Source organism: Papio anubis, chromosome 2, assembly GCF_008728515.1.
Source record: "Papio anubis isolate 15944 chromosome 2, Panubis1.0, whole genome shotgun sequence".
Classification (NCBI taxonomy): domain Eukaryota; kingdom Metazoa; phylum Chordata; class Mammalia; order Primates; family Cercopithecidae; genus Papio; species Papio anubis.
Window position 1 is genome coordinate 155,138,830 of NC_044977.1, and position 26,314 is coordinate 155,165,143.

Sequence of the window (26,314 nt, forward strand, 5' to 3'; positions counted from 1 at the left end):
CACGGGCTCTTTTTGGTTCCATATGAACTTCAAAGCAGTTTCTTCCAATTCTGTGAAGAAACTCATTGAAGTAACTTGATGGGGATGGCATTGAATCTATATATAAATTGCCTTGGGCAGTATGGCCATTTCCGCGATATTGATTCTTCTTCCTATCCATGAGCATGGTATGTTCTTCCATTTGTTTGTGTCCTCTTTTATTTCACTGAGCAGTGGTTTGTAGTTCTCCTTGAAGGTCCTTTACATCCCTTGTAAGTTGGATTCCTAGGTATTTGATTCTCTTTGAAGCAATTGTGAATGGAAGTTCATTCATACGTTTGGCTCTTAATGTTTGTCTGTTATTGGTGTATAAGAATGCTTGTGATTTTTGCACATTAATTTTGTATCCTGAAGACTTTGCTGGTGCTTATCAGCTTAAGGAGATTTTGGGCTGAGACAATGGGGTTTCTAAATATACAATCATGTCATCTGCAAACAGGGACAATTTGACTTCTTCTTTCCTAACTGAATACCCTGATTTCTTTCTCTTGCCTAATTTGCCCTAGCCAGAACTTCCAACACTATATGTTGAATAGGGTGGTGAAGGGCATCCTATCATGCCAGTTTTCAAGGGAATTTTTCAGTTTTGCTGCCCATTCAGTATGATATTGGCTGGCGGAACATTTGTCATAAATAAGCTCTTATTATTTTGAGAGTGCGTTCCCATCAATACCCAGCGAATTTATTGGCGTTTTTTTTTTAGCATAGAAGGGCTGTTGAATTTTGTCCAAAAGCCTTTTCTGCATCTATTAGAGATAATCATGTGGTTCTTGTCTTTGGTTCTGTTTATATGCTGGATTATGTTTATTGATTTCGCGAATGTTGAACCAGCCTTGCATCCCAGGGATGAAGCCCACTTGATCATGGTGGATAAGCTTTTTGATGTGTTGTTGAATCCGGTTTGCCAGTATTTTATTGAGGATTTTTGTGAGTAATTTCATCAGGGATATTGGTCTAGAATTCTCTTTTTTGTTGTGTCTGCCGGGCTTTGGTATCAGGATGATGTTGGCCTCATAAAATGAGTTAGGGAGGATTCCCTCTTTTTCTATTGATTGGAATAGTTTCAGAAGAAATGGTACCAACTCCTCCTTGCCTTTCAGGTAGGAATTCAACTGTGAATCCATCGGTCCTGGAACTTTTTTTTTTTGGTTGGTAGGCTATTAATTATTGCCTCAATTTCAGAGCCTACTATTTGGTCTATTCAGGGATTCAACTTCTTCCTGGTTTAGTCTTTTGGAAGAGGTAGTATCCAGGAAATTATCCATTTCTTCCTAGGTTTTCCAGTTTATTTAGCGTGAGAGGTGTTTATAGTATTCTCTGATGGTAGTTTGTATTTCTGTGGAGTGCGGTGGTGATATCCTTTATCATTTTTAATTCGCGTCGATTTGATTCTTCTCTCTTTTTTCTTCTTTATTAGTCTTGCTTGCTAGTGGTCTGTCAATTTTGTTGATCTTTTCAAGAAGAAACCATCCTGGATTCATTGATTTTTGGAGGGTTTTGTGTGTCTCTATCTCCTTTGATTTCTGCTCTGATCTTAGTTATTTCTTGCCTTCTGCTAGCTTTAAAATATGTTTGCTCTTGCTTCTCTCTAGTTCTTTTAATTGCGATGTTAGAGTGTCAATTTTAGATCTTTCCATACTTCTTGTGGGCATTTAGTGCTTTATAATTTCCCTCACACTGCTTTTAAATGTCCCAGAGATTCTGGTATATTTGTATCTTTGTTCTCCATTGGTTTCAAGAACATCTTTATTTCTGCCTTCATTTAGTTATGTACCCAGTAGTCACATTCAGGAGCAGGTTGTTTCAGTTTCCATGGTTGTTGGTTTGATTGAGTTTCTTAGTCCTGAGTTCTAGTTTGAAGTTACTGTGGTCCTGAGAGACAGTTTGTTATAATTTCTGTTCTTGTACATTTGCAACGAGTGCTTTGCTTGCTACAATTATATGGTCAATTTTGGAGTAAGTGCGATGTGGTGCTGAAGAATGTATATTCTGTTGATTTGGGGTGGAGAGTTCTATAGATGTCTATTAGGTCTGCCTTGCTGCAGAGATGAGTTCAATTCCTGGATATCCTTGTTAACTTTCTGTCTTGATTTGATCTGTCTAATGTGTTGACAGTGGAGTGTTGAAGTCTCCCATTGGTATTGTATGGAGTCTAGAAGTCTCTTTTATGTAAGTCTCCTAAGGACTTTGCTTTTGCCAGTCTAGGTTGCTCCTGTATTGGGTGCATGTATATTTAGGATAGTTGTCTTCTGTTGAATTGATCCTTTACCATTATGTAATGGCCTTCTTTGTCTCTTTTTTGATCTTTGATGGTTTAAGTCTGTTTTATCAGAGACTAGGTTTTTAACCTACTTTTGTTCTCCATTTGTGATGAAATCTTCCTCCATCCCTTTATTTTTGAGCCTATGTATGTCTGCGTGTGAGATGGGTCTCCCCACCAGATACAGCAGACTGATGGGTCTTGACTCTTTATCCAGTTTGCCAGTCTGTGTCTTTTCATTTGGAGCGTTAGTCCCATTTACATTTAAGGTTAAGATTGTGTGTGTGTGAACTGATCCTGCCATTGTGATATTAACTGGTTATTTTGCTTCGTTAGTTGATGCAGTTTCTTCCTTCTATTTTCGATGGATAACACATTTTGGCATGTTTTGCAGCGTGGCCGGTTGTTACGCCATGTTGAGTGCTTCCTTCAGGGTCTCTTGTAAAGGCAGGCCTAGTGGTGACCAAAATCTCTAAGCATTTGCTTATCTGTAAAAGGATTTTATTTCTCGCTGTATGAGCGAGCTTGGTTTGGCTGGATGAAATTCTGGGTTGAAATTCTTTTCTTTAGAATGTTGAATATTGGCCCTCTCTTCTGGCTTGGAGAGTTTCTGCCCGAGAGAGATCTGCCAGCCAGGTCTGATGGGAATGTTGGGTAACCCGACCTTTCTCTCTAGCAGCGCGCCGAGATTTTTTCCTTCATTTCAACTTTGGTGAATCTGGCAGTGTATGTGTCTTGGAGTTGCTCTTCTGCCGGTATCTTTGTGGGCTGGTTCTCTGTATTTCCTGGTTGAATGTTGGCCCTTTGGCCTGCTTGCCCTACTAGGTTGGGGAAGTTCTCCTGGATGATATCCTGAAAGGTGTTTTTCAACTTGGTTCCGACCCTTTCCCCCCTCACTTTCAGGCTTTTTTAATCAGGCGTAGATTTGGTGCTTTTTGCATGAATGCCGCTTCTTGCAGGCTTTGTTCATTTTCTTTTTCTTTCTTTTTCTTTGGTTTCTCTTCGCTTCATTTCATTCATTTGATCCTCAATCACACTGATACTCTTTCTTCCAGTTATTGATGGAATTGGTTACTGAGCTTGTGTGTGCATTTGTCCGCATTATTTCGTGTCGGCCTTTTCATCTCTTTCATTTCGTTTATGACCTTCTCTGCATTAATAGTAGTCTAGCGTCAATTCTTCCACTTTTTCAAGATTTTACGCACAGTTTCTTTTCGCTGAATTACGTGAATTCCTCCTTTGAAATACAGAAATTTGATGGACTGAAGCCTTCTTCTCATCTGCGTCAAAGTCATTCTCCGTCCAGCTTTTGATCGTTTGCTGGCGATGAGCTAAGCTGCTGCGGGGAGATGTGCTCTTGTTTTGAATTTCCAGCTTTTCTGCCTGCTTTTCCCCATCTTTGTGGTTTTATCATGCCTCTGGTCTTTGATGATGGTGATGTACTGATGGGGGTTTTGGTGTGAGTGTCCTTCCTGTTTGATAGTTTTCCTTCTAGTCAGGACCCTCAGCTGTAGGTCTGTTGGAGATTGGCGAGGTCCTCCAGACCCTGTTTGCCTGGGTATCGGCAGCAGAGGCTGCAGAAGATAGAATATTGCTGAACAGCGAGGTGTACCTGTCTGATTTCTTGCTTTGGAAGCTTTCCTCTCGAGAGGTGCACTCACCCTGTGGTGTGAGTCATCAGACTGCCCCTAGTGAGAGATGTCTCCCAGTTGATTAGGCTACTCAGAGTCAAAGGGACGCGGTGACCTGTCCAGTTCTCAGATCTCGGCGAAAGCGCACTCCCATGTTGGGAGATCCACTGCTCTCTTTAGCTGTGAACCCAGAGTGGATTTCGTCTGCAGAGGTTTCTGCTGCTTTGTTGTTTGTTGTTACGACATTGTGTAGCGAGCTGTGCCCTGTCACAGAGGTGGGTGTCAGTTGAAAATAGAAATCACCCAGGTCTTCTGTGTGCATGCTGGCTGGGGGTTGGAGACTGGAGCTGTTCCTGATAGAGCCATCTTGCTCAAAGCCCCAGATTTTTTAATTGAGCTGGGCATGGTGGTAGCTGTAGTCCCAGCTACTCAGGAGGAAGGCTGAGATGGGAGGGATCACTTGAGCCTGGGAGGTCCCGAGGCTGCAGAAGGGAACTGTGATTGCACCACTGTGCTCTATTCTGGGTGACAGAGCAAGACCTTGTCTCAAAAAAAAAAAAAAAAAGTAAAATTTTATATGGTGAGAAATGTTACTCTTTCCTCCTGTCCCGATCCTCAAATTAGCTTCCTTAGAAGACAACCAAAGTTGCCAGTTTCTTAGTTTTTAAACATGTTATAATACCAAAATAATAGCAAATATACACATTCAAGTGAGAATGACGGACGTGGTGTTTGAGAGTGGACTGCCATGGAACGGGTAAGACGCGGCGGATGAATTCCATCTCGCGGTGCGTCAGTCGCGGGCGAATACCGTGGCATGAACGACTGAAGGGACTAATAATGGTACTTCGCCACCGTGGGTTGTGAGTTAATATGAATAGAGCAATGTTTATACAGCTTACCGCAGAGTGACTTTAACGCGTAAAATAAATAATACGTTCTTTTGCTGAAATGATAGCATATCGCTTTACTGCATAAGGCTATTTTGCCTGTTTTTCCATCAACAAAATATCTTGGTGATCTTTTGTTTACAGCACAAATAATACCACCTTTTTAATTTCCATCTGGTTTGTGGTTCTGAATACCAGTATGATAATGACTTCAAATGTGGCATCTACTAGACATTTCCACTTACATAACTAATAAAAATATTTCTATTATCTTTTGCCCTTTCTATTTATCTCATTTCCTTCATTGTAATCTAACAAATTCTTTCAGCGGTATTTTCTTTCCTTTTTCTTTCTTTTTTTTTTGAAATGGAGTCTTGCTGTATCTCACAGGCTAGAACGGCACGGGGTGCAGTGGTGCGATCACCTGGCTCACTGCAGTCTCTACCTCATCAGCTAATCAGCGATTCTCCTGCCTCAACTCCCAAGTAGCTGGGATTACTGGCGTGCATCAGCACATCCGGCAAATTTTTTTTGTATTTTAGTAGGCGGGGTTTCACCATGTTGACCAGGCTGGTCTCAGAACTCTGACCTCCAGTGATCCACCACCTCAGCCTCCCAAAGGGTGCTGGGGTACAGGCGTGAACCATCTGGCCCCGGCCTGCGGTATTTTCAAAGAATACACACTTCATATGCTAACATTTTCTCTCCACCTATTGCTGCCAACTTAATCTAACCAGCATCATCTCACTGAGGTTGCCAAAGGCGAAAACTTCAAGTCATTGCAAACTTTGAGCAAAATATTTTTCAGCTCTCCACCGCTGCTCCCTATTTAGTCTCCTTCCAGTTTTACTCTCCTATACTCACAGTGCACATCGGTTTAAAGTCTAATTCAGGCTACAATTTCACATCACTCCCACATTCTCTAGGAGATCTTCACATAGTTAAGATTTAATTCAGAGCCCTAAGGAGAGATGATTAACTGAATCTAGTAACACTCACTTATAATCTGGCCTCTTCCTTCCTTTTAAGTATCCTCTTCTGCCTCTAACTGCCTGTGTGCTCCAACCAGAGACTAAATATTATGCTCTATAGTGAGATACCGTCCTCCCAATAGTTTACCTTATAGCAGGTTCCTGGAAAAGAAAACTGTTCTGCTGTGAATCATGTGACCATTCCTTCACTTCATGCACTCAAATGTCAAGGCCTCCAGAGGTGCCCGAAAAAACCATCTAAAATAGCACTCCTTCACTCTAATTTAATTTTACCACACTTTTTCTTTATAGCACTAATCCTTAACTGAGTATGTTTTTTTATTTGCATATTATCTATTCATTTATTGTCTTCTTTCCTCACTAGAGATGTAAAAATCACAAAAGCAAGTACTTTGTTTTGTTCACTTACATATCCTTATACTACAACAGTGCTCAGTATATGCTGGATTGTTAGATGAGCGAACAAGTTTTAAATAAGTGCTTCTTTAGCTATGATGAATGGCCAGTTTTTAGTACAAATCTGCAATGCAACTGTACTTTTGTAAAAATGCAGTGGAAATAGTATATGTATGTATTAGTGTCATGCTATTAAAATCAACAGGCATTAAATTGTCAGATTGCTATAAAAATTTCTAAATGTTTTCAATTTTTTGCTTATAATGAACTTCTAATAAACTTGTTGTGGTCAGCTCTGTACAATCTCCAATGTCGTAATGCTAGAACATATTTACCATTTTATAGTCAGCAGTTAAATGTAGCTGAATGAAGGGCGTATTCTTCTCCTTGCTAGACAAAGCCACTTAAAAGCTGATGTCACATTATAATGGCTGAATTCCTGCAGGATTATTAACTTATAAAGGTTTTGGTGGTAGTACCAGGAAAATTTATAATACCATTTCTATGCAGGGTTAAGTCTTTTCAGTGGACTCAGTTAAACATCATAATCTTCATTTTTTTGTCTATACGTTTAATTTGAGGTTTTTAATAGCTGTTTATGTGTTACTCAGTGAAGTCTCAGTTTTACAGGTTTAAAAATATTTTTATCAGTAAACACTGCTGTATTATACCTAATATGCTTCCGAAGATATGTTGATCATTTTTACATGTCTTGTTTGTTTAGTTTGTTGATTACTGTTTATGTATCTAGGATTGGAAGGAAGTCATTAAATAATGACATTTGGAGTTTGGGATCTGGGTTCACAAGAAGATATATAGCTGAAAGTAAAAGCTATGAAGTTTTAAAAATCCGTTACCTCCAGTTTCCACTGGTGAATTGCGCCAACTAGGTTGGGTGTTAATTTTAATGCTTTTTTAGCTCCTGGATCTTCAAGTCATTTGCATTAGATATCTGAAGGTAGATACTAAAATTAAGTTCCTTTAGTTGATAAGCCGCCATGCTCAGAACAAACTGATAAGCAGTATTATCGGCTTGAGTAGTTTGAATGCTCAGATTCCCTCTTGTCTTTGAGCTATTCTCTTTCATGCTTTGATTTAATTTTACAAATTCTTTTAAACTTCCATAGTGTGGTGCAATATACTACTACTGGCAACACACAAAGGAAAACTCAAAATCACTATCTTATATTTTTTGAAACACAAGAACTATTTCTCAGTTTAGTGTTTGAGGAACACTATCTACAGGGGAAAAGAAACATTTGTTTAATGCATTTCTAATGCAAAAATCCTGAAAAATCCATTTCTGGTCACTAATTTAAATTTGTTTTCAGGTTTTTTGCATTTCTTCCCCACATGTAATGGTCACTAACTTAAACATTTGTTTTCAGATTTTATCTTACATTTTTGGTTTGAAGATAGCAACAATTATTTAATAACACAGAACTAGATCAAAATGTAAATGAGGTTTCCGAATAACAAATTGAGATGAGAAACACAGATACAACATACATACATACATAAGTGTATTTAGAAAACATATATGTTTACATATGTAATTAAGAAAAAATGTTAAGGCATGGTGGCTCATGCTGTCCCAGCACTTTGGGAGGCTGAGGTGGGCGGATCACCTGAGGTTGAGAGTTCGAGGCCAGCCTGGCCAACATGGTGAAACCCTGTCTCTACTAAAAAATACAATAATAAGCTGGGTGTGGTGGTGCATGCCTGTAATCCCAGCTACTCGGGAGGCTGTGGCAGGAGAACCACTTGAACCCGGGAGGTGGAGGTTGCAGTGAGCCGAGATTGCGCCATTGCACTCCAGCCTGGTCAACAAGAGCGAAACTCCACTTCAAAAAAAAAAAAAAAAAAAAAGAAAATGAAAGTTTATAAACAGTGCATGCTTGCTTTTAATTATATGGGTATGTTTGCAGATAAATGAATCAGTTATTCTAAAACACTGAAAAGTTCAATTTTTTAAATAACTGAATGTTTAGCCTAAAAGGAACAAAAAGGGGAAATTATTTAGCACTACAAACTCTCTTGTTCCTTTGCCTGTATTTCCTATATTCTCACTATCTCAGTAATGAAAACAAATATGAAAAGACGGAAGTTTGAGGTGTGTGTCATACCAGTTTGTCAGAGGATGTGAAACAAATTTGAAAGTAATAAGATTTACAAATACAAGTGAACATTTAAAAGTACATTATCACTGTGGCTGGGGAGGATAGGTCAATTGGAAATTCACAAAGTACATTTTTAATGGACTTTTATGAGTTTGGTAGGATCAGTATGTTTTTCAGGTTTGGAGGTTGTGCAACTCTGAGGTGAGGAACAAAGGGAAAGGACCATATGTGGGGGTAAACATCACAAATTGATTGTAAACATTTAAAACATCTAAGATACCTTTGACACATTTAAGTAAAGGTACTAAGGATGCATTTATATATACTCATATTTGATGATCAGAAGAGAGGTTTAGGCTTGATTAGTGTGCCCTTAATGGGTGTATTTTTAGGAGTGGGGCAAAGGAGTTGTTGAAGATGATACTACTAAATTGCTTTCTTCTGTTAGTTAGGATGAGGCTGTGTTTAAATGGAAAGTGTTAACAAGCCAAGCTGAGGTAGAGAAAATTATATTGCAGATGAGTTTATTTCTATACATTAGTTATCTTTTATTTAAACTAAAATTATGCCTGGATTGTAAAACAGAAATTCACTAGTTTCATTTCTTCATCCATTGACTTTATTTATAATCTTATATGGATAAAGTTTTGATTCATAAATATTTTAATATTTCTTCATTTCATAGCCATGAAGCTCATGACTGCTCTGGTGAATGTTGCCTTAAACCTCAGTATTCATCAGGATAATACCCAGAGACAGTATGAAGCTGAGAGAAATAAAATGATTGGGAAGAGAGCCAATGAAAGGTTGGAGTTACTACTTCAGAAACGCAAAGAGGTAAGTTGGCAACTGATGATTTTATGTTCTGTAAATGTGTGGAATATATATGACATTAGTACTTTTTAAATCCTCTGTAAAAAAGTTTATGCATATATTTAATTAGGTTATTTGATGTCAGGGTTTCCAAGTGAAACTGGAGCATTCATTGGGGATCATGTAAGTGCCGTCTGATGGCAGAAAGGAATCATAGAACATGTCTGTTTTTGAAAGAAGTTGGTCTGGGAGTTAGGCAACTCAAAAAAGTTGTAAGGCTATAGGCTCAAAAAGTATGATAAATACTAAAGTCAGAACTGGGAGCCAGCAAAGCTACATTTCCAGGAAAAAACCAAAGGCTGCATACTAGCTGATGTATAAGGCACTCCTGTGAATACGATTTTTTCCCAGTTTTATAGTGACTCCTGTGAATAAGATTGGTCTCAGTTTTACAATGACATTTTCATGTATGTGTTAAAAATGATTTTATACTTTTTTTTTTTTTTTGAGTTGGTGTTTCGCTCTTCTTGCCCAGGCTGGAGTGCCATGGTGCGATCTTGACTCACTGCAACCTCCGCCTCCCCAAAAGCGATTCTCCTGCCTCAGCCTCCCAAGTAGCTGGGAGTACAGGCATGCGCCACCACACCTGGCTAATTTTGTATTTTCAGTAGAGATGGGGTTTCTCCATGTGTTGGTCAGGCTGATCTCAAACTCCCAGCCTCAGGTGATCCATCCACCTCGGCCTCCCAAAGTGCTGAGATTACAGGTGTGAGCTACCATGCCTGGCCTGTACTGGGTTTTTAATAGGAAACATTTTTATTTATCCAATACTACATAAAATCTTAGATCTGCACTATTAGTCTATCTTATAACTTGAAAAAAGATCATCACATTACTGCAAGGGAATTATGTATGAATAATAACTTAATGGGTTCATAACAGGCAAGAAAAAGCAACACTGTTTTGATTAAATTATTAGCCATACTGTATTAGTTTGATAGGGCTGCTATGACAAAGTACCACAAACTGAATGACTTAAAAAAATAATATTATCTCGCAGGTTTGCAGGCTAGAATTCCAAGATCAAGGTGTTGGCAGGGCCATCCTCTCTTGGAAGGTGTTAGGAAGGATGTGTTCCAGGCTTCTCTCCTAGTGTCTGGTAGTTGCTTGGCTGCTGGCAGCATAATTCCAATCTTTGCATGACATTCTTCCTGTGTGTATGTCTGTCTCCAAATTTATTCTTTAGGACATCAGTCATATTGGATTAGGGTCCTACCCTACTCCAGTATGGCCCCATCTTAATGAATTAAATCTGCCACAGTCCTCTTTCCTAATTTCACATTCTGAGGTACTCGAGGTTAGAATTTCAGCTTACAAATATTTAAGGAACGTAGTTGAACCCTTCACACATACCGTACTTGAAATATTATAGAAGTAAGTACTAGAGCTAGGCTTTCGTAAGTACTGCTGACTCAGAAATATATGCCTCTTATAAAATAATTAGTTTTTATATGATAAATGCAATAAAAGTAATTGTTAACACTTGGAGGAAGTTGCAGAAATTTGAATGATTTGCTATAAAAGTATTCCCAAAATTATTTTGGTAAAGCCTGAAACAAAGCATACAGCAAAAGAATAAATCTGAGGGAATTTTATTGTCACATTCATGTCATGTATGTAGTAAAAGCAAATATTTCACTGAATATTACTATACAGTAAATTATAGAATAAATTAGAATAATAAATACCACCTTGAATGTAATTCAATGCTGTTGTTGTTTTTGAGTAATAATAAACACAAACTTTAACTCTGATCAGTTTTGTTGCCTGAAATTCGTATCTTTGCCATAGATATTTTTAATTTTGTTACTGTACTTCACCATAAGTAGCCAGGATCCTTTTTATCTTCTGTTATACCTCTTATTTTGGGAAGGTGACCTGCTCTCTGTTACAGGCTAGTGAGATGCAGAGTAATGTTTAGATACATTAGATGGAGTAGGAAGTTTCTTTTACAACATCACATATGTTAATTAGGGATGTTTCTTCAACCAAGAAAGGCAAAACCAAGCCCAGGGACCTGATTTGGACAGAAGAGGTCTGTTCCTAAGGCAGATGATATTTCAGAGATAGGAATCTGACCACACTTAGCTATGCCACCACTCCTTGTTTGTCATTGTGAAGTTTGTGTCTAGAGACAGACAGTGGAAAGTTCTGAAACCAATATGATATAAATGTATAGGAATAATGGAAATATACTGGTAATTCACACATCTGTCGTACAAGTGAGAAAAAGGGTTGAAAACTACCCAGAATGAGAATAACCAGGATTTAAAAACAATTGGAACTGTTCCTTCCAAATAAAATGACCAATATTACAATTTATATATATTTTTTCATTTCAGCTACAAGAAAATCAGGATGAAATTGAAAATATGATGAACTCTATTTTTAAGGGTATATTTGTTCATAGATACCGGTAAGAGATTTTAAAAATAATTTTGAAGGCTTTTCAATTAAACATTTATTGATTTTTTTGTGTGTGTGTGTGGCCCAGGCTAACTATAAAACTCACTAATTATGACTCGTGTTTTATTTTCTGCAAAACAACTTTGGCTGTCAGTGTCACACTACAACTATAGAAGAAATTGTATGACTGCTGCCATACCGCTGTTACACTCTTCCAAATTCAGAACATAGGCCGTTGGAAGTAGCTTATGTACTTGGATTTATACTGATGGAATATTAATTAATAGAATCATAAACTAATATGGCTTTAATAAGATATTCTTGTTTTCACATTTAAAAAATTAAATGCCCTACTTTCTTGCTCTGTGGTACTCATTTTGTTCCATGGGCAAATTAATAATTTAAAAAAAAAAAAAAAACAAAAACAAACACCTATGTGAAGCTGGGTGAAAAGAGGACAGAGAAGGGCACCCCCTGCAGTTAATGCAACAACTATATCTTCATTCTTGTTTCCTTTCAGATAAACACATTGAAATAAAAGCTGTTAGCAAAATATTTTTGTCATCCTCCATTGTGAATGATTTTAGTTTGTCTTTCTGTGAAGCCCAAGAACCTTAAAAACACTAACTATATTGTAAAAGAGCATATTTTACGTTGAATGAATGAATCATATACATATACTTGTTACCTTCTGTTGATTAGATGTGATGTAAGTAGACAGACAATAAATAGAAGCACTGTTTTCATACCCATTTGAGAGTATATTTGGCTAATTAATATAGAGCGGTGGGATGTGGTGGCTCATCCCTGTAGTCCTGACACTTCGGGAGGCTAAGGTGGGGGGATCACTTGAGACCAGGAGTTCAAGACTACGTCTCTACAGAAAATTTAAAAATCAGCCAGTTGTGGTAGCGTGCACTTGTAGTCCCAGCTACTCGGGAGGCTGAGGTGGGAGGATTGCCTGAACCCAGGAGGTCAAGGCTGCAGTGAGCCTTGATTACACCACTGCACTCCAGCCTGGGTGACATAACAAGACCCTGTCTAAAACAAAACAAAGAAATACACACATACATAGCTGACCTTTGAACAACATGGGTTTGAACTGCAAGAATTGCCTGTAAACCATTTGTTTCCAACTAAACACGGATTGAAAATACAGTATTTGTGGGATATGAAACCTGTTTATGTGGAGGGCTAACTTCTTGAATATGCAGATTACTCAGAGACAACTGTAATATTTTTGAGTATGCATGGATTTTGCTATATGTGAGCAGTCCTAGAAGCAATCCCTGTGTATACCAAGGGGCAGCTTTGTGTGTGTGTGTGTGTGTGTGTGTGTGTGTGTGTGTGTGTGTGTATCTGTTTGATAATTTATTTTAATGGAACTTAAACATTTTAACCGAAAGAACAAAATGTTCTTTTGAAATAGGTCCAGGACTTTTATGTTGAGTATGGATTGTCTGATTGGAGTTTTATGTCCGCTTTCTTGGACATACTGCGTGTGTAACATGTTACTAATATATTTGTTTTAAAAAGAACTAGAATTTCCATATACCTGCCATGCAGTCTTTGTTTTTGTTTTTTGTGTTTTTTTTAACTGCACCGTTATGGAGGTATAATTCACAAAATAAACTACACATTTAAGTTCATAATTTGATGAATTTTTGACATACATACACCTGTGTATACATACCACCACCACAACCAAGATAATGAATCTCTCCATCGTCCTTAAGTAATTCAAGTGCCAAGTTTTCTAATGGCACTTCGTAACTCCTTTCTATCTCCCTTCCTGTCATTCTGCCTTGCCATCATCCTCAAACAAGCATTGATGTGCTATCTGATTTGTTTACATTTTCTAGAATTTTATACAAATGGAATTATACAGTATATCTTGGGGGTTTTTGTTGGGGAGGGGAATCTGACTTTTCTGAACAAAATCAGAGCTTTTTAGTCATTGAATGTGTTGCTAGCTGTAGTACACATTTTATATATATATATATATTTACATTTATATATATATATTTACATTTATATATATGTGTGTATATATATATATATTTTTTTTTAATAAGATGGAGTTTTGCTCTTGATGCCCGGGCTGGAGTGCAATGGTGCGATCTCGGCTCCCTGCAACCTCCGTCTCCTGCCTCAGCCTACTGAGTAGCTGGGATTACAGGTGTGCACCACCACACCCAGCTAATTTTGTGGGTTTTTTTTTTTTTAAAGACAGAGTCTCGCTCTGTCGCCCAGGCTAAAGTGCAGTGTCACGCAGTGTCTGCTCACTGCAAGCTCCGCCCCTTGGGTTCACACCATTCTCCTGCCTCAGCCTCCCGAGTTGCTGGGACTACAGGCACCTGCCACCACACCTGGCTAATTTTTTGTATTTTTAGTAGAGACACAGTTTCACCATGTTAGCCAGGATGGTCTCGATCTCCTGACCCCGTGATCCACCTGCGTCGGCCTCCCAAAGTGCTGGGAGTATAGGCGCGAGGCACCGCACCTGGCCGTAATTTTGTATTTTTAATAGAGGCAGAGTTTCACCATGTTGTCAGGCTGGTCTTGAACCCCTGACCTCAAGAGATCCACCCACCTTGGCCTCCCAAAGTGCTGGGATTACAGACATGAGCCACCGTGCCATTCATGCCACCACACCCGGCTGGTATTCTTGATACAAGTTCATTAACAGATGTATAGCTTTTTTTCATTTTCTTAATGGTGACCTTTACAGAGCAAATGTTTTCAATTTGTATGGCCCGATTCGTGAGTTTTTCTTCTGTGGTCATGTTTTTGGTATCTGTGAACATTGCCTAACCCTAAGATTTCTTCTGGGTTTTATTTTAGAAGTTTATTTCTATCTCTTCTATTAAGGCATATGAACCATTTTTAATTCAATTTTTGTACATGATGTGATACAAGGGCAGAAGTCTACTTTTTGCATACAAATTTTCAGTTTTCCTAGCACCATTTAATGGCAAAGTATCCTTCCCCAATTGAATTACTGTGCCATCTCTCTTGAAGATGAATTGACTATAAAAACAAGGTTTTATTTTTGGATTTTCTGTATATCCTTATTCTGATAACCAACTGCATTGAGTATGCTTTAGACGAGCTTTTAAAATTAGGTAGTGTAAGTTGTCTTACTTTATTCTTTGTTTTCAAAAAATTTTTGACTAGTATAGATTCTTTGCATTTCTATATAAATCTTAGGATCAGCTTGTCGATTTTTGAACAAAAGTTTCTGAAATTATCATAGGGATTGTAATGACTCTGTAAACCAATTTGAAGAGAATTAACCTCTTAACAATATTTAATTTATTCCTTATCTTAAGGGGGAAACAATCAGACTTTGAAATTAGGCACGATGTTATCAACTGTAAGTTTTGTATAGATACTCTTCAGTAGGATGAGGAAATTTACTTCTAGTCTGATTTTTGGGTGTTTTTATCATGATGGATTGATATTTTTCTGTATCTTTTCTGTTTTGAATGAGGTGGTCATGCAGGTTTTTTCTTTTATTCTATTAATATGGTGTATTGTGTTCATTGATTTTCAGATATTATACCAACCTTGCATTTTGGGAGAAATTCCACATGGCCATGATATACAATCCTTTTTATATGCTGCTGGATTCAGTTTGCTAGTATTTTGTTAAGGATTTGTGCATTTACTTTCATAAGGAGTAACAGTGTCAATACTAGCCTTATAGAATACACTGGGAGCCGTTCTTCCTGCTCTGTTTTCTGAAAGAATTTATGAAGGATTGGTAATATTTCTATGTTGGTAGAATTCAGCAGAGAAGCCCCTTGATCCCAGGCTTTTCTTTGTGTAAAGAGTTTTAATTACTAATTCAATTTACTTTATGTATCCTGAATTTTTTTTTATTTTGTTTTGTTTTTTATCAATGTATTTTCTTGAGACAGAGTCTCTCTCTGTCACCCAGGCTAGAGTGCAGTGGCACAATCACAACTCCCTAGAGCCTTATTCTCCTGGGCTCGAGCAGTTCTCCTGCCTCATCTCCCAAGTAGCTGGGACTGCAGGCAAACTCCACCATACCTGGCTAATTTTTTATTTTTTGTGGAAACTAGAGCTCTCTATTTTGCCCAGAATGGTTGAGAACTCTTGACCTCAAGCAGTCCTTGTGCCTCAGCCTCCCAAAATACTAGGATTATAGGTATGAGCCACTGTGCCCTGCACACTGCCAGATTTTTTGTTTTTGAGTCAGATTTGGTCATTTGTATTTCTCAGGCAATATGTCTATTTCATGCAAATTGTAAATTTAATGGCATAATATTATTCATAATATTTTGTAGTCATTTTAATTTTTGGGGGGTTGGCAGCCCCCTTATTTATTCTTGTGTGATTTGTGTCTTTTTTGTCTTTCTCCGTCTCACTATAAGTTTCAGTTTTGTTGATCTTTTCAAATAATAATGAACTTGTAGTTCTGTTGGCTTTCTCTTTTTTATTTCCTTGATTTATGTTTCAGTATTTATTATTTCTTTCTGTCTGGTTGCTTTGGTTTTAATTTGCTTTTTTTTTTTTTTTTTTTTTTGAGACAGGATCTCGCTCTGTTGTCCAAGCTGGAGTGCAGTGTCATGATCATTGCTCACTGCAGCCTTGACCTCCTGGGCTCAAGCAGTACTCCCGCCTCAGCCCCCTGAGTAGTTGGGACTACAAGCACACATCACTATGCCTGGCTAATTTTTGTTATTTTTGTAGAGTCAGGGTTTGGCCCTGTTGTCCAGGCTGGTCTTCAACTCCTGGACTCAAGTGATCCACCAACCTCAGCCTCCCAAAGTGATGGGATTACAGGTGTGAGCCATCCTTTGCTAATCTTTTCATTTTGGTTTGGTTTGGTTTTTTTGAGACAGGGTTTTACTCTGTCACCCAGGTGTGAGTGCAGTGGCACAGTCAGAGCTCACTTCAGGCTCAACGTCCTGGGCTCAGGCGATCTTCCCACCTCAGCCTCCTGAGTAGCTGGGACTATAAGCACACGCTACCATACCTGGTTAGTTTTTTGTATTTTTAGTGGAGGCGAGTTTTCACCATGTTGCCCAAGCTGGTCTCAAATTCTTGGGCTCAAACCGTCCACCAGCCTCAGCCTCCCAAAGTGCTGTGATTAGGCGTTAACTATCATTCCTGGCCTAATTATTTCTTAAGTTGAAAACTAAGATTATTCATTTTATATCCTTCCTCCTTTCTGAACTCCCCTTATTAGCCCTAAATATTCCACAAAGCACTACTGTAGCCTAGCTTCATTTTCTTGTCCTTCCTTTGTGCTGTTATTGTTGTGTATATTTTGTCTACATTAGTTACTAACCCACCTGTACTTCATTTTTTCAGTGTTCAGTCATCTCTTAATAAAATTAAGAGAAGAAAATATACTTACTGTCTTCTAATTTACTTTCCTGTTAACATTTTTGATGTTCTTCATTTTTTTCATGTGGAATTTAGTTATTGTATCGTGTTATTTTCTTTCAGTTTGAAGGACTTCATTTTGTGTCCCTTGTAAGGTAAATTTTCCCCTGCTTAAACTGTTAAATGACATGTATATATCTGGGGACAGTCTTAGGGCTCACCTTATGTTTTCCCCCCTCAGAGATTACCGTTCTACTCTGATAATCCAACATCTAAAAATCATTTTGTGCAATTTGGTTTTTGTTTTCATTTACTTTTTTCAGGTGAGAGCATAAATTCTGTCCATCTTGGCTCTGTCATGCAGTCTTGAATTCAGAATCCATATTTTTTGATTTTCTGTCAGTCTGTAACACCAGTGTTTATTTTAATGACTCACCTTTGTTGAGTCTTGACAAAGCTTTCAACCTATTATCCTTGTAGAAACAACAATTATTCAATTTCTTACTGTTACAGTGTTGATTTGCATTTTATTTAATCAGACCTTGCATAAACTGGTATTGGATCTGTCACAGCCTGACACAACTATTCAAAACTAGAATACAAGTGTAGTTGAGAATGTGACCTACTTAGCAAAAGTGATCAGCATGCCATGGATACTAATCATTAATTTCCATAAGTATCACTCAGTCTACATTATTGATTAATAGGAGATATTACTGCATGTACTGGAAGTAGTAGGTACTATGCAGAGATGGCACTTTAAGTTACCACTTTGTGTCCCATTTACCGCCATCCACTTCCAACAAATTTGATTTTTTTGTTTTTTTGTTTTGTTTTGTTTTTGAGACAGAGTCTTGCTCTGTCGCCTAGGCTGGAGTGCAGTGGTGTGATCTTGGCTGATTGCAGCCCCCGCCTCCTGGATTCAAGTGATTCTCCTGCTTCAGCCTCCTGAGTAGCTGGGATTACAGGTGTGCGCCACCTTCCTCAGCTAATTTTCTATTTTTAATAGAGACAGGGTTTCACCATGTTGGCCTGGCTGGTCTTGAACTCCTGTCCTCAGGTGATCTTTCTGCCTCGAGCTCCCAAAGTGCTGGGATTACAAGTGTGAGCCACCGCACCCAGCCAACAAATTGGATTTTAATCTGTATGCTGCTAGATCTAAGTAATCATTTACAGTAAGTATGGAGGCCAGAAGAATGTGTTTTCTGACTGAATCCTTGTGGTATTGCTTAAGTCTAGAATTTGGGAAACTGTACCTCAGACCAAATGATCAGTTTCTTCAACAAATAAATGACAAATAATAAGAACCAGGGGATGTAAAAACACAAAATACTGAATGTGAAAAACACTCACAAATTCATATTTAATAAACAGGATATATTTTAGAATGTTGAGGAGACAGTTAGTGAATTAGAATGTAATACTGAGGAATTTACCCAGAGCACAGTAATAAAGGGATAAAAAGATATGGACAGACCTTTCTGATATGGGAAGGGTAGTGTCAGACACTTCGTCGGTCCTTTAAAAACAAGTTTCAGAAAACGAGAGAAACCCTTGATCATGGTGGTGTGCACCTGTAGTACTAGCTACACAGGAGGATGAGATGGGAGGACTGCTTGAGCCCAGGAGTTCCAGGGTGCCGTGAGCTATGATCAAGCCACTGCACTCCAGTCTGAATGACAGAGCAAGACCCCATGTCTAAAAAAATAGATACATAGAAAGAAATGTATTAGAGAGAAGTAGTACTAATGAGTACAATGTTATAAAATTAAACAGAAACTTCGGATTAAAAAAACTTAATGAGTGCTGAGTATGTTAAGAAATATATTATACATCTAGACATACCATAGTGAAAATGAAAACCATTAAAGATGAAGGCAAAGTTATAAAAGCAACCAGAAAGACTGTTATTTCAGTGATGGTAAAAGAATAACCAAGTCATTAGACCGTAAGGACAAACTTAATCAGAGGACAGATTTAAGTACTTTTGAGAAGATGAAAAACAGATGTCTTTAAGACAGTTGAGTCTTTTCATTGTTTCATATTACAATGAAACCTTTCAGAATCATGCTTTCAGAGCAGTTCTTATACAATACCATAATAGGATTTATTCTGAACAAACTGTTATTCCATTATTTAAATCTTCTTCCTAATGTTTCATCTTTGATCTAATGTGGGGGTCAGGTTGCTAGTTAAAATGTAAATATTAAGTAGAGGATATTTTTCTTTGAAAGCTAATGTATCTTTGATGTTTGATTTTTAATTTTATTAAAGCCTAAAATTTTGTTAATAGTAAAATATTAAGATGTAATGCAGGGTAACAGATAGCCATATCACCTTCTCTGTGTGAGACTCTTAGTGATGCAGTGTCTTTTTGTGTACTTTGCCACTGTTTTTACTTATTATTAAGCAACAAAAATGAGATGAAAAATAGTTTTATAAACTTGCTGCATTTTCAATACATCTAAAATAGCTCTAGCAATCAGGTGCGGTAGCTTACACCTGTAATCCCAGCACTTTGGGAGGATCACTTGAGGTCAGGAGTTCGAGACCAGCCTGGCCAACATGGCAAAACCCTATCTCTACTAATAATACAAAAAAACAGGGTGTGATGGTCCGTGCCTGTAATCCCAGCTACTCAGGAGGCTGAGGCAGGAGAATCGCTTGATCCTGGGAGGTGGAGGTTGCAGTGAGCCAAGATTGTGCCACTGCATTCCAGCCTGGGTGACGGTAGTGAGATTCCATCTCAAAAAATAAAATTAAATTAAATTAAATCTAAAATTAAATAACTCTAGTCAGCCTGAAATAATAAATGAAATATTTGTATTTAATTTGTAAACAAGACAGTTTCAGCTCTTCAGGTTTACACTTACACCTTACTACCTTTCAAAAGCCTTCCTTGACCACCTTCTCTCCTCTCCATTTTACATGCTTCTGTGTTTTCTGTAACACTACTTACTAACATTCAGCACTCACTAAGGTAGTATTTATTTTAATCATCTTATTGTAAGTTAGGATCTCTGTTCTCAAGTTCTTAGTCTAATAAAGGAAACAGTATGACTTTTCTGTAATTCTTTCAGCTATTTCTTTCTCACTAGGCTATATCATACCAAAAAATTCTCTATAATTGCTCTATTTTGGAAAATGTGATTTTTTTTTCCTCCCAGCCTGATCTTAGTGTTAAAATTGGTTGCGACCTGAATTCAATGGGTGCTGCAATTTGGATAGTGTGCCTTTTTTGGCCCATAATTATTTCTCCCTCTGGAGCTCTCATGAGATTCTTTGTACATGAGCAATAATTGTGAGTGTCAGAATATCCATATTAGCTAAGCATTGTTTTTGAAATTTGTATTATAGTCATTTTAATTTAGTCTGCATCCTTACTGGAAAAGCATCCATAAGGGTAGTACAAGAAACACTTAATTAAAATTCACTGGAGTTCAACTTCATTTTGTTATACGCAGAAAATAATTAAACTTCCATCTGCTGAGAAAGTAATCCAATGAAAACTTAAGTCTAGATACCAAATTAAAGGGTTATGTTCTCCCCAAAAGGATACATTGTAATGATCAATATTAGGTAAGTTTTTCATAGAAGCAAACATGATCATTCTTTTATGTTGTAAAATAATACAAAATACAATATAAAATGCAATAATACAAAATACAAAATAATACAACAAGCATATGCTGTAAAAAAATACAACAAAGGATTAATAGAATTGCACCTGAATTATTCTTTTATAGTTCCTTTTCTTTCTTTGAGTTTTCAAGTAAAGCCTTCATGTTTAGTTTTTCATTTCAAGGCCTAAATGCTAGGATGTTGTAAAAATTAGTCTGTCTTATGATTGTCTTTATTCCTTTCCTCTTACTATTTTTTACACCCCTGCATTGCTCTTTGCTTTGGATGCTCCCAAATGCCTCAGTTAGACATCTTTCTTAAATAGGGTGAGGCTATTGGAAATAGAGATTAGTTGTTTAAAAATAAATTTAATATGAAAACATAAAAATTGGAGGACTCTTACGTATGAGGAAATATGTTTATGTCAAAAGATATGTTGTAATCAAATCAGGGATATTTAGAATTATACTGCACTTTTATTTTATACTGCATCTCCTGGAATATACTATTAGTTCCTGGAGAGCAAGAAAGCAAATGTTGAGTAATAATAGCAATCACAGAACTGAGACTTCACTAGAGCGTGAAAGAATAATCAGTGTAGGTAATCAGAGTAGAATTCAGGGTATTATAGACATAGGGATAACCACAAACGTGTAGGTGCTGATGCACTTGAGCTATTTGGACTAAAGAACTAATTCTGTAAGTTGATTGGTTATGATTATATTTGTAAGAGCCTTTAATAATAATGAAAACTAAAAATTTTAATTATCTTTTGCCATGTAACAAATTACTCCCAAACTTGGTGGTGTCAAACATTTATCTCAGGCTGGGGGCAGTGGCTCACGCCTGTAATCCCAGCCGTGTGGGAGGCCGAGGTGGTTGTATCACCTGAGGTCAGGAGTTCGAGACCCGCCTGGCTAACATGACGTAACCCTGTCTCTATTGAAAATACAAAAATTAGCCAGATGCAGTGGTGCATGCCTATAGTCCCAGCTACTCGGGAGGCTAAGGCAGGAGAATCACTTGAACCCAGGAGGTGGAGGTTGCAGTGAGCCGAGATCACGCCACTGCACTCCAGTCTGAGTGACAGAGTGAGACTCTGTCTCAAAAAACAAACAAAAAACATTTATCTCATAATTTCTATGGGTCAGGAATTTGGGAGTAGCCCAGCTAGCTGGTTCTAGCTTAGATCTCTCATAAGATTACAATCAAAGTATCCTCCAGGTCATCTGAGGACTTGGCTGGGGTTGTAGGTTCTGCTTCCACAATGGCTGACTTACATGGCTGATGGCAGAAAGCTCTAGTTACTCATCACATGGAGCTTTCCATAGAGCACCTTGAATGGCATCAAGACATAGCCGGTGGCTTCCCCAGAGAGAGTGATCACAGAGAGAACAAAACAGTCTCTTAGCCTCAGGAGTCAGAATTCTTCATTTCTACTACATTATATTCACCACAGATACTTTACGTAGTATACCCACACTCAAGAAAAGGGGAATGAAAGGAGCAAAGAATTTATGGACATCCTTCAAAACTACCACAAGAGTTGTAATTTTACTGTGTTGTATGTGATTATTCACATGTATATATTATGTATTATGATCTATCAGGGTGGTGTCAGCAGTCAAAGTGGATTGGAGCGCTAGAACCCAAAGAGGAGACAAGTCATCTAGGGAGTTTTTCTAGCTACAGAATAGGCTCTCTGGCCACACATTGTCAAATTGCAAATCTAGAAAAGGATATTTACATTTTTAAAGTTAAGATGAGAAGGATTGGACTGGCATCTGAAGTAGACAAGGACTGGGATTCCTAGAAAACATGTGGTATGAAAATACTGGCAATGTGAAACCAACCCAAATGTCCATCAGTGATAGACTAGATAAAGCAAATGTCGTACATATAGTTCATGGAATACGATGTAGCTGTAAAAAGGAGTGAGATCATGTCCTTTCCAAGGACATGGATGAAGCTGGAAGCCATTATCCTCAGCAAACTAACACAGGAGCAGAAAACCAAACACCATATGTTTTCACTCTTAAGTGGGAGCTGAACATTGAGAACACATGGACACACACAGGGGAACAGCACACACCAGGGCCTGTTGGGAGTTGGGGGTGAGGGGAGGGAACTTAGAGGATGGGTCAGTAGGTGCAGCAAACCACCATGGCACATGTGTACCTGTGTAACAAACCTGCACGTTCTGCACTTGTAACCTGCTTTTTTTTTTTTTTTTTAGCAGAAATTAAAAAAAAAAAAAATCGGCATTGCATATAGAGAACCTGTGTTCTGAGAACATAAGCGGTTCAGTAGTCTAGTCGGTGAAACAACAAAGACATTAGAAATTAGGCATAGATGTAGAGATGGGTGTAAAAAATGTTTTGAACAGGATTTCCCTGCTGAAGATGTAAAGATAAGACTTGATGTTCTCTAGCCTGTTGCAAACAGTCATTCATAATCTCAGTATTAGTGGTAATTCTAAGAATTAACCTAACTCTAAGAGTTAGATGGAAAAGTTAGATGGAAGAATGATTTCACTGTGTATATGTGCAGTTACCATACTCGATAGTCACTAAGTTTTAATCAGCATGCTGTGCCTATTGATTTTGTCCTCATCCTGCTTCCATGAGATTGTGTAATAAGACTTAGCCTGGTTTTTATAGAATTGTTTTTTACAAGGGTAGTATAGCAGAGGAAAAATGTAATGGATCCTTGGCGGAAATACTACTTGGTAGGACTGAAAGAGCTAAAATGATATGATTTGGGTGTTTTATAGATATATTTTATAGTTGTTTTGATTTTTGAGGGGAGTTTTATTTTTGCTACTGTTAACTTGTTTTTGTTTGGACATCCCAATAGAAAACAAAGTGTACAAAGCTGTAGCTCAGAGATGGAAATTTTTAAATAGTAGGATAATACCAAGTGTCAGGCAAGGATATGAAACACTGATTTAGACATTTTTAAATATCTAATAAAGTTGAAGATGTGCATTGCTTCTCACCCAATAATTTCACTTGTAGGTATCAAAACAGTGTCTCACAGATGTTGATTATGTCCTACATTAGGTACACAGTAGCTTCAAGAAAGAATACTTACTTGCCTACTACATGTGGAGCATTTTGGTATTTTCTGTCCCATATACTTTTATGTGTTTGTTGTCACTCACTGAATCAATTTTATAATGTGCTAATGGGTCCCAATGCAGTATTTTTAAAACACTGCTCTAGGGAAACTCCCTTCACAGGGAGAAGCATACAAGAATATTCACGGAATCATTGTTAGTAAAAGCAAAACCTTGGAAACAACTTAAATTTCTATTAGTAAGATAATATATAATTTATAATATGTTTATAGAAAGAAAGAGTGGACATTGGCTAAAATTAAAACATCAGAGCTTTATAAACCAGTATGCATAAATTGCAGAATATGATTTGTGAAAAAAGCAAGTTGGAGAAGGATGCCTACAGGATAATATTTATGTAAAACAATACATATGACATTAAACAGAGATAGAATTGATATTCACTGAATCAAGGGCGGTCATTTACTCTTGGGAAGGGAGATGTATCAGAGGTATATAGGAATTTTTAACTGTATTACATTTCTTAGCTGAGCAGTGGATATGCAGTTATTCATTATATTGTTCTCTGTGCCTTGTTTTATGTCTGAAATTTTTTGTCTGAAAAAAGAAATATTCTTGTCCCACACGTGTTCAGTATTATGTAGGTCTAGGAACACCTCACAGTTTATAGTAGAGCTGCTTTTTTTTTTTTTTTTTTTTTTGGGAGACAGAATCTCGCTCTGTCACCCAGGCTGGAGTGCAGTGGCATGATCTCAGCTCACTGCAGCCTCCGCCTCCTGGGATTCAAATGATTCTCCTACCTCAGCCTCCCAAGTAGCTGGGACTACAGGGGCGCACTACCATGCCAGCTAATTTTTTGTATTTTTAGTAGAAATGGAGTTTCACCATATTAGCCAGGATGGTCTCGATCTCGTGACCCGCCCACCTCAGCCTCCCAAAGTGCTGGGATTACAGGCATGAGCCACTGTGCCCGGCCAGTAGAGCTGCTTTTTACACTATATTCATTATAAATGTCTAGATTGATGAAACTAAAGTGAAAGATTATAATAGCCAACATTTAATGGAAGGATTAATGGATGCCAAGTACAATTCTAAATCTTTTATTTGTATTAAGTGATTTTATTTTCATAGTAACTGTGAGCTAGGTGGTACTATTACAACTATTTTAGAGATGAGGAAACCTAAGAAAAAGGGAATTGCCCAAGGTCACACAGCTAGTAAATAGCAGAACCAGGATTTGAACTCAGGATGTCTTTCTCAAGAGCCTGTACTTTTAGCTACTATGTTATACAACCTCTCCATGAGAAAGAGATACTATCAAAAAATGTAGGAAAACTAAAGGTTGTAATTGGCAGTATGGCTTGGGAAGAGAATGTTTTCCCCATTTTTATCCTCAAGCAACAACAGGAGCCGAGAGAGAACTGAGACTTAGAGCAAGGAATTTTATCACCAAAGAGAAACTAAGAAAAGTGCCTTAATTATCATTAAAATTTTAGCTAAAATGATAGATTATTGCCTTTTGTAAATTGGATAATTAAAAATTACTTAAAATTTTAACATTTGTGAATGGTAAATCAGGAACTTTGATGGTTGATCTACAAAAGAAAATTAGGATTTATGATATTATACTTACTATTTTCTTAAAGCTAAGGCGAATAACCTTGTGATGAAAGATTATAAAAATGTTAACATTGTATTTGTTTACAATTCACAGATATTAGAGTAAGAAAGTCATCCCAGGAGGGTTATATTGGCTGCCTACTTATAGTGAGGTGAAAAGCCATCTAGGCAATGAGCCAGAATTCTGACTTTTGGGGTTGTTCTGCCATAACTTCACAGTATTGCCACCAAGATGGTTACCATTGTGACTAGAGGTGGATTATTCTTCCCTGTGTCTCAGCCTAAAAAATAAATTACTACAGATGAAAGACCTGTGCCTTTAATAAAGTGGGCTTTTTCTTTTAATTCATTACATGTGTGCTAACTTATAAAGATTCCCAATTCTGGCTGGTCGCAGTGGCTCATGCCTGTAATTCCAGCATTTTGGGAGACCAAGGTGGGTGGATCACTTGAGGTCAGGAGTTCGAGACCACCGTGGTCAATATGATGAAACCCCATCTCTACTAAAACTACAAAAATCACCCAGGTGGGGTGGCTTGCACCGGTAGTCCCAGCTACTTGGGAGGCTGAGGCAGGAGAATCACTTGAACCTGGGAGGCAGAAGTTGCAGTGAGCCAAAATCATGTCACTGCACTCCAGCCTGGGCAACAGAGCGAGACTCCATTTAATAGTATTTTTTTTTTAAAAAAGATTAACAGTTCTTTTGAGAAACATTATTCTGTACTTGGATGTTTTTACTCTGATTTTCTTAGAAAGTTTAACATGTTTCTTGGCTCTAATAGTTGTGAGGCTCTCAGAAAGCTCCAAATGTCATTGTCTAGCCCAGTGAAAACAGTAATTGGGCCAAAATAGTTTCATAGAAGCTTTTTTCCCCAGTTTGGTATTAGTAGTGTTTATTTTATAGAAAACATGAAAAACAGAAGATACTTAAGTTGGAGGCCATTCAGAATGCAAATATATACAAACAGCATTAGAAATATTTATTGCTTATGGAAAGTGAGTATGAATGCATTCTAGCTTTGTATATTA

The 26,314-nt window shown here is 37.6% G+C and overlaps 1 protein-coding gene across 1 annotated transcript in view; it reads left to right on the forward strand.

Moving 5' to 3' along the window:
• The window catches only part of STAG1 (stromal antigen 1), a 327,523-nt gene that overhangs the window by 120,358 nt on the left and 180,851 nt on the right, over positions 1-26,314 (forward strand). The window contains exons 7-8 of the mRNA XM_031663744.1: positions 9,014-9,165; positions 11,544-11,617. Coding sequence (XP_031519604.1) covers positions 9,014-9,165; positions 11,544-11,617 — 226 coding nt within the window. The remainder of the gene's footprint in view (positions 1-9,013; positions 9,166-11,543; positions 11,618-26,314) is intronic.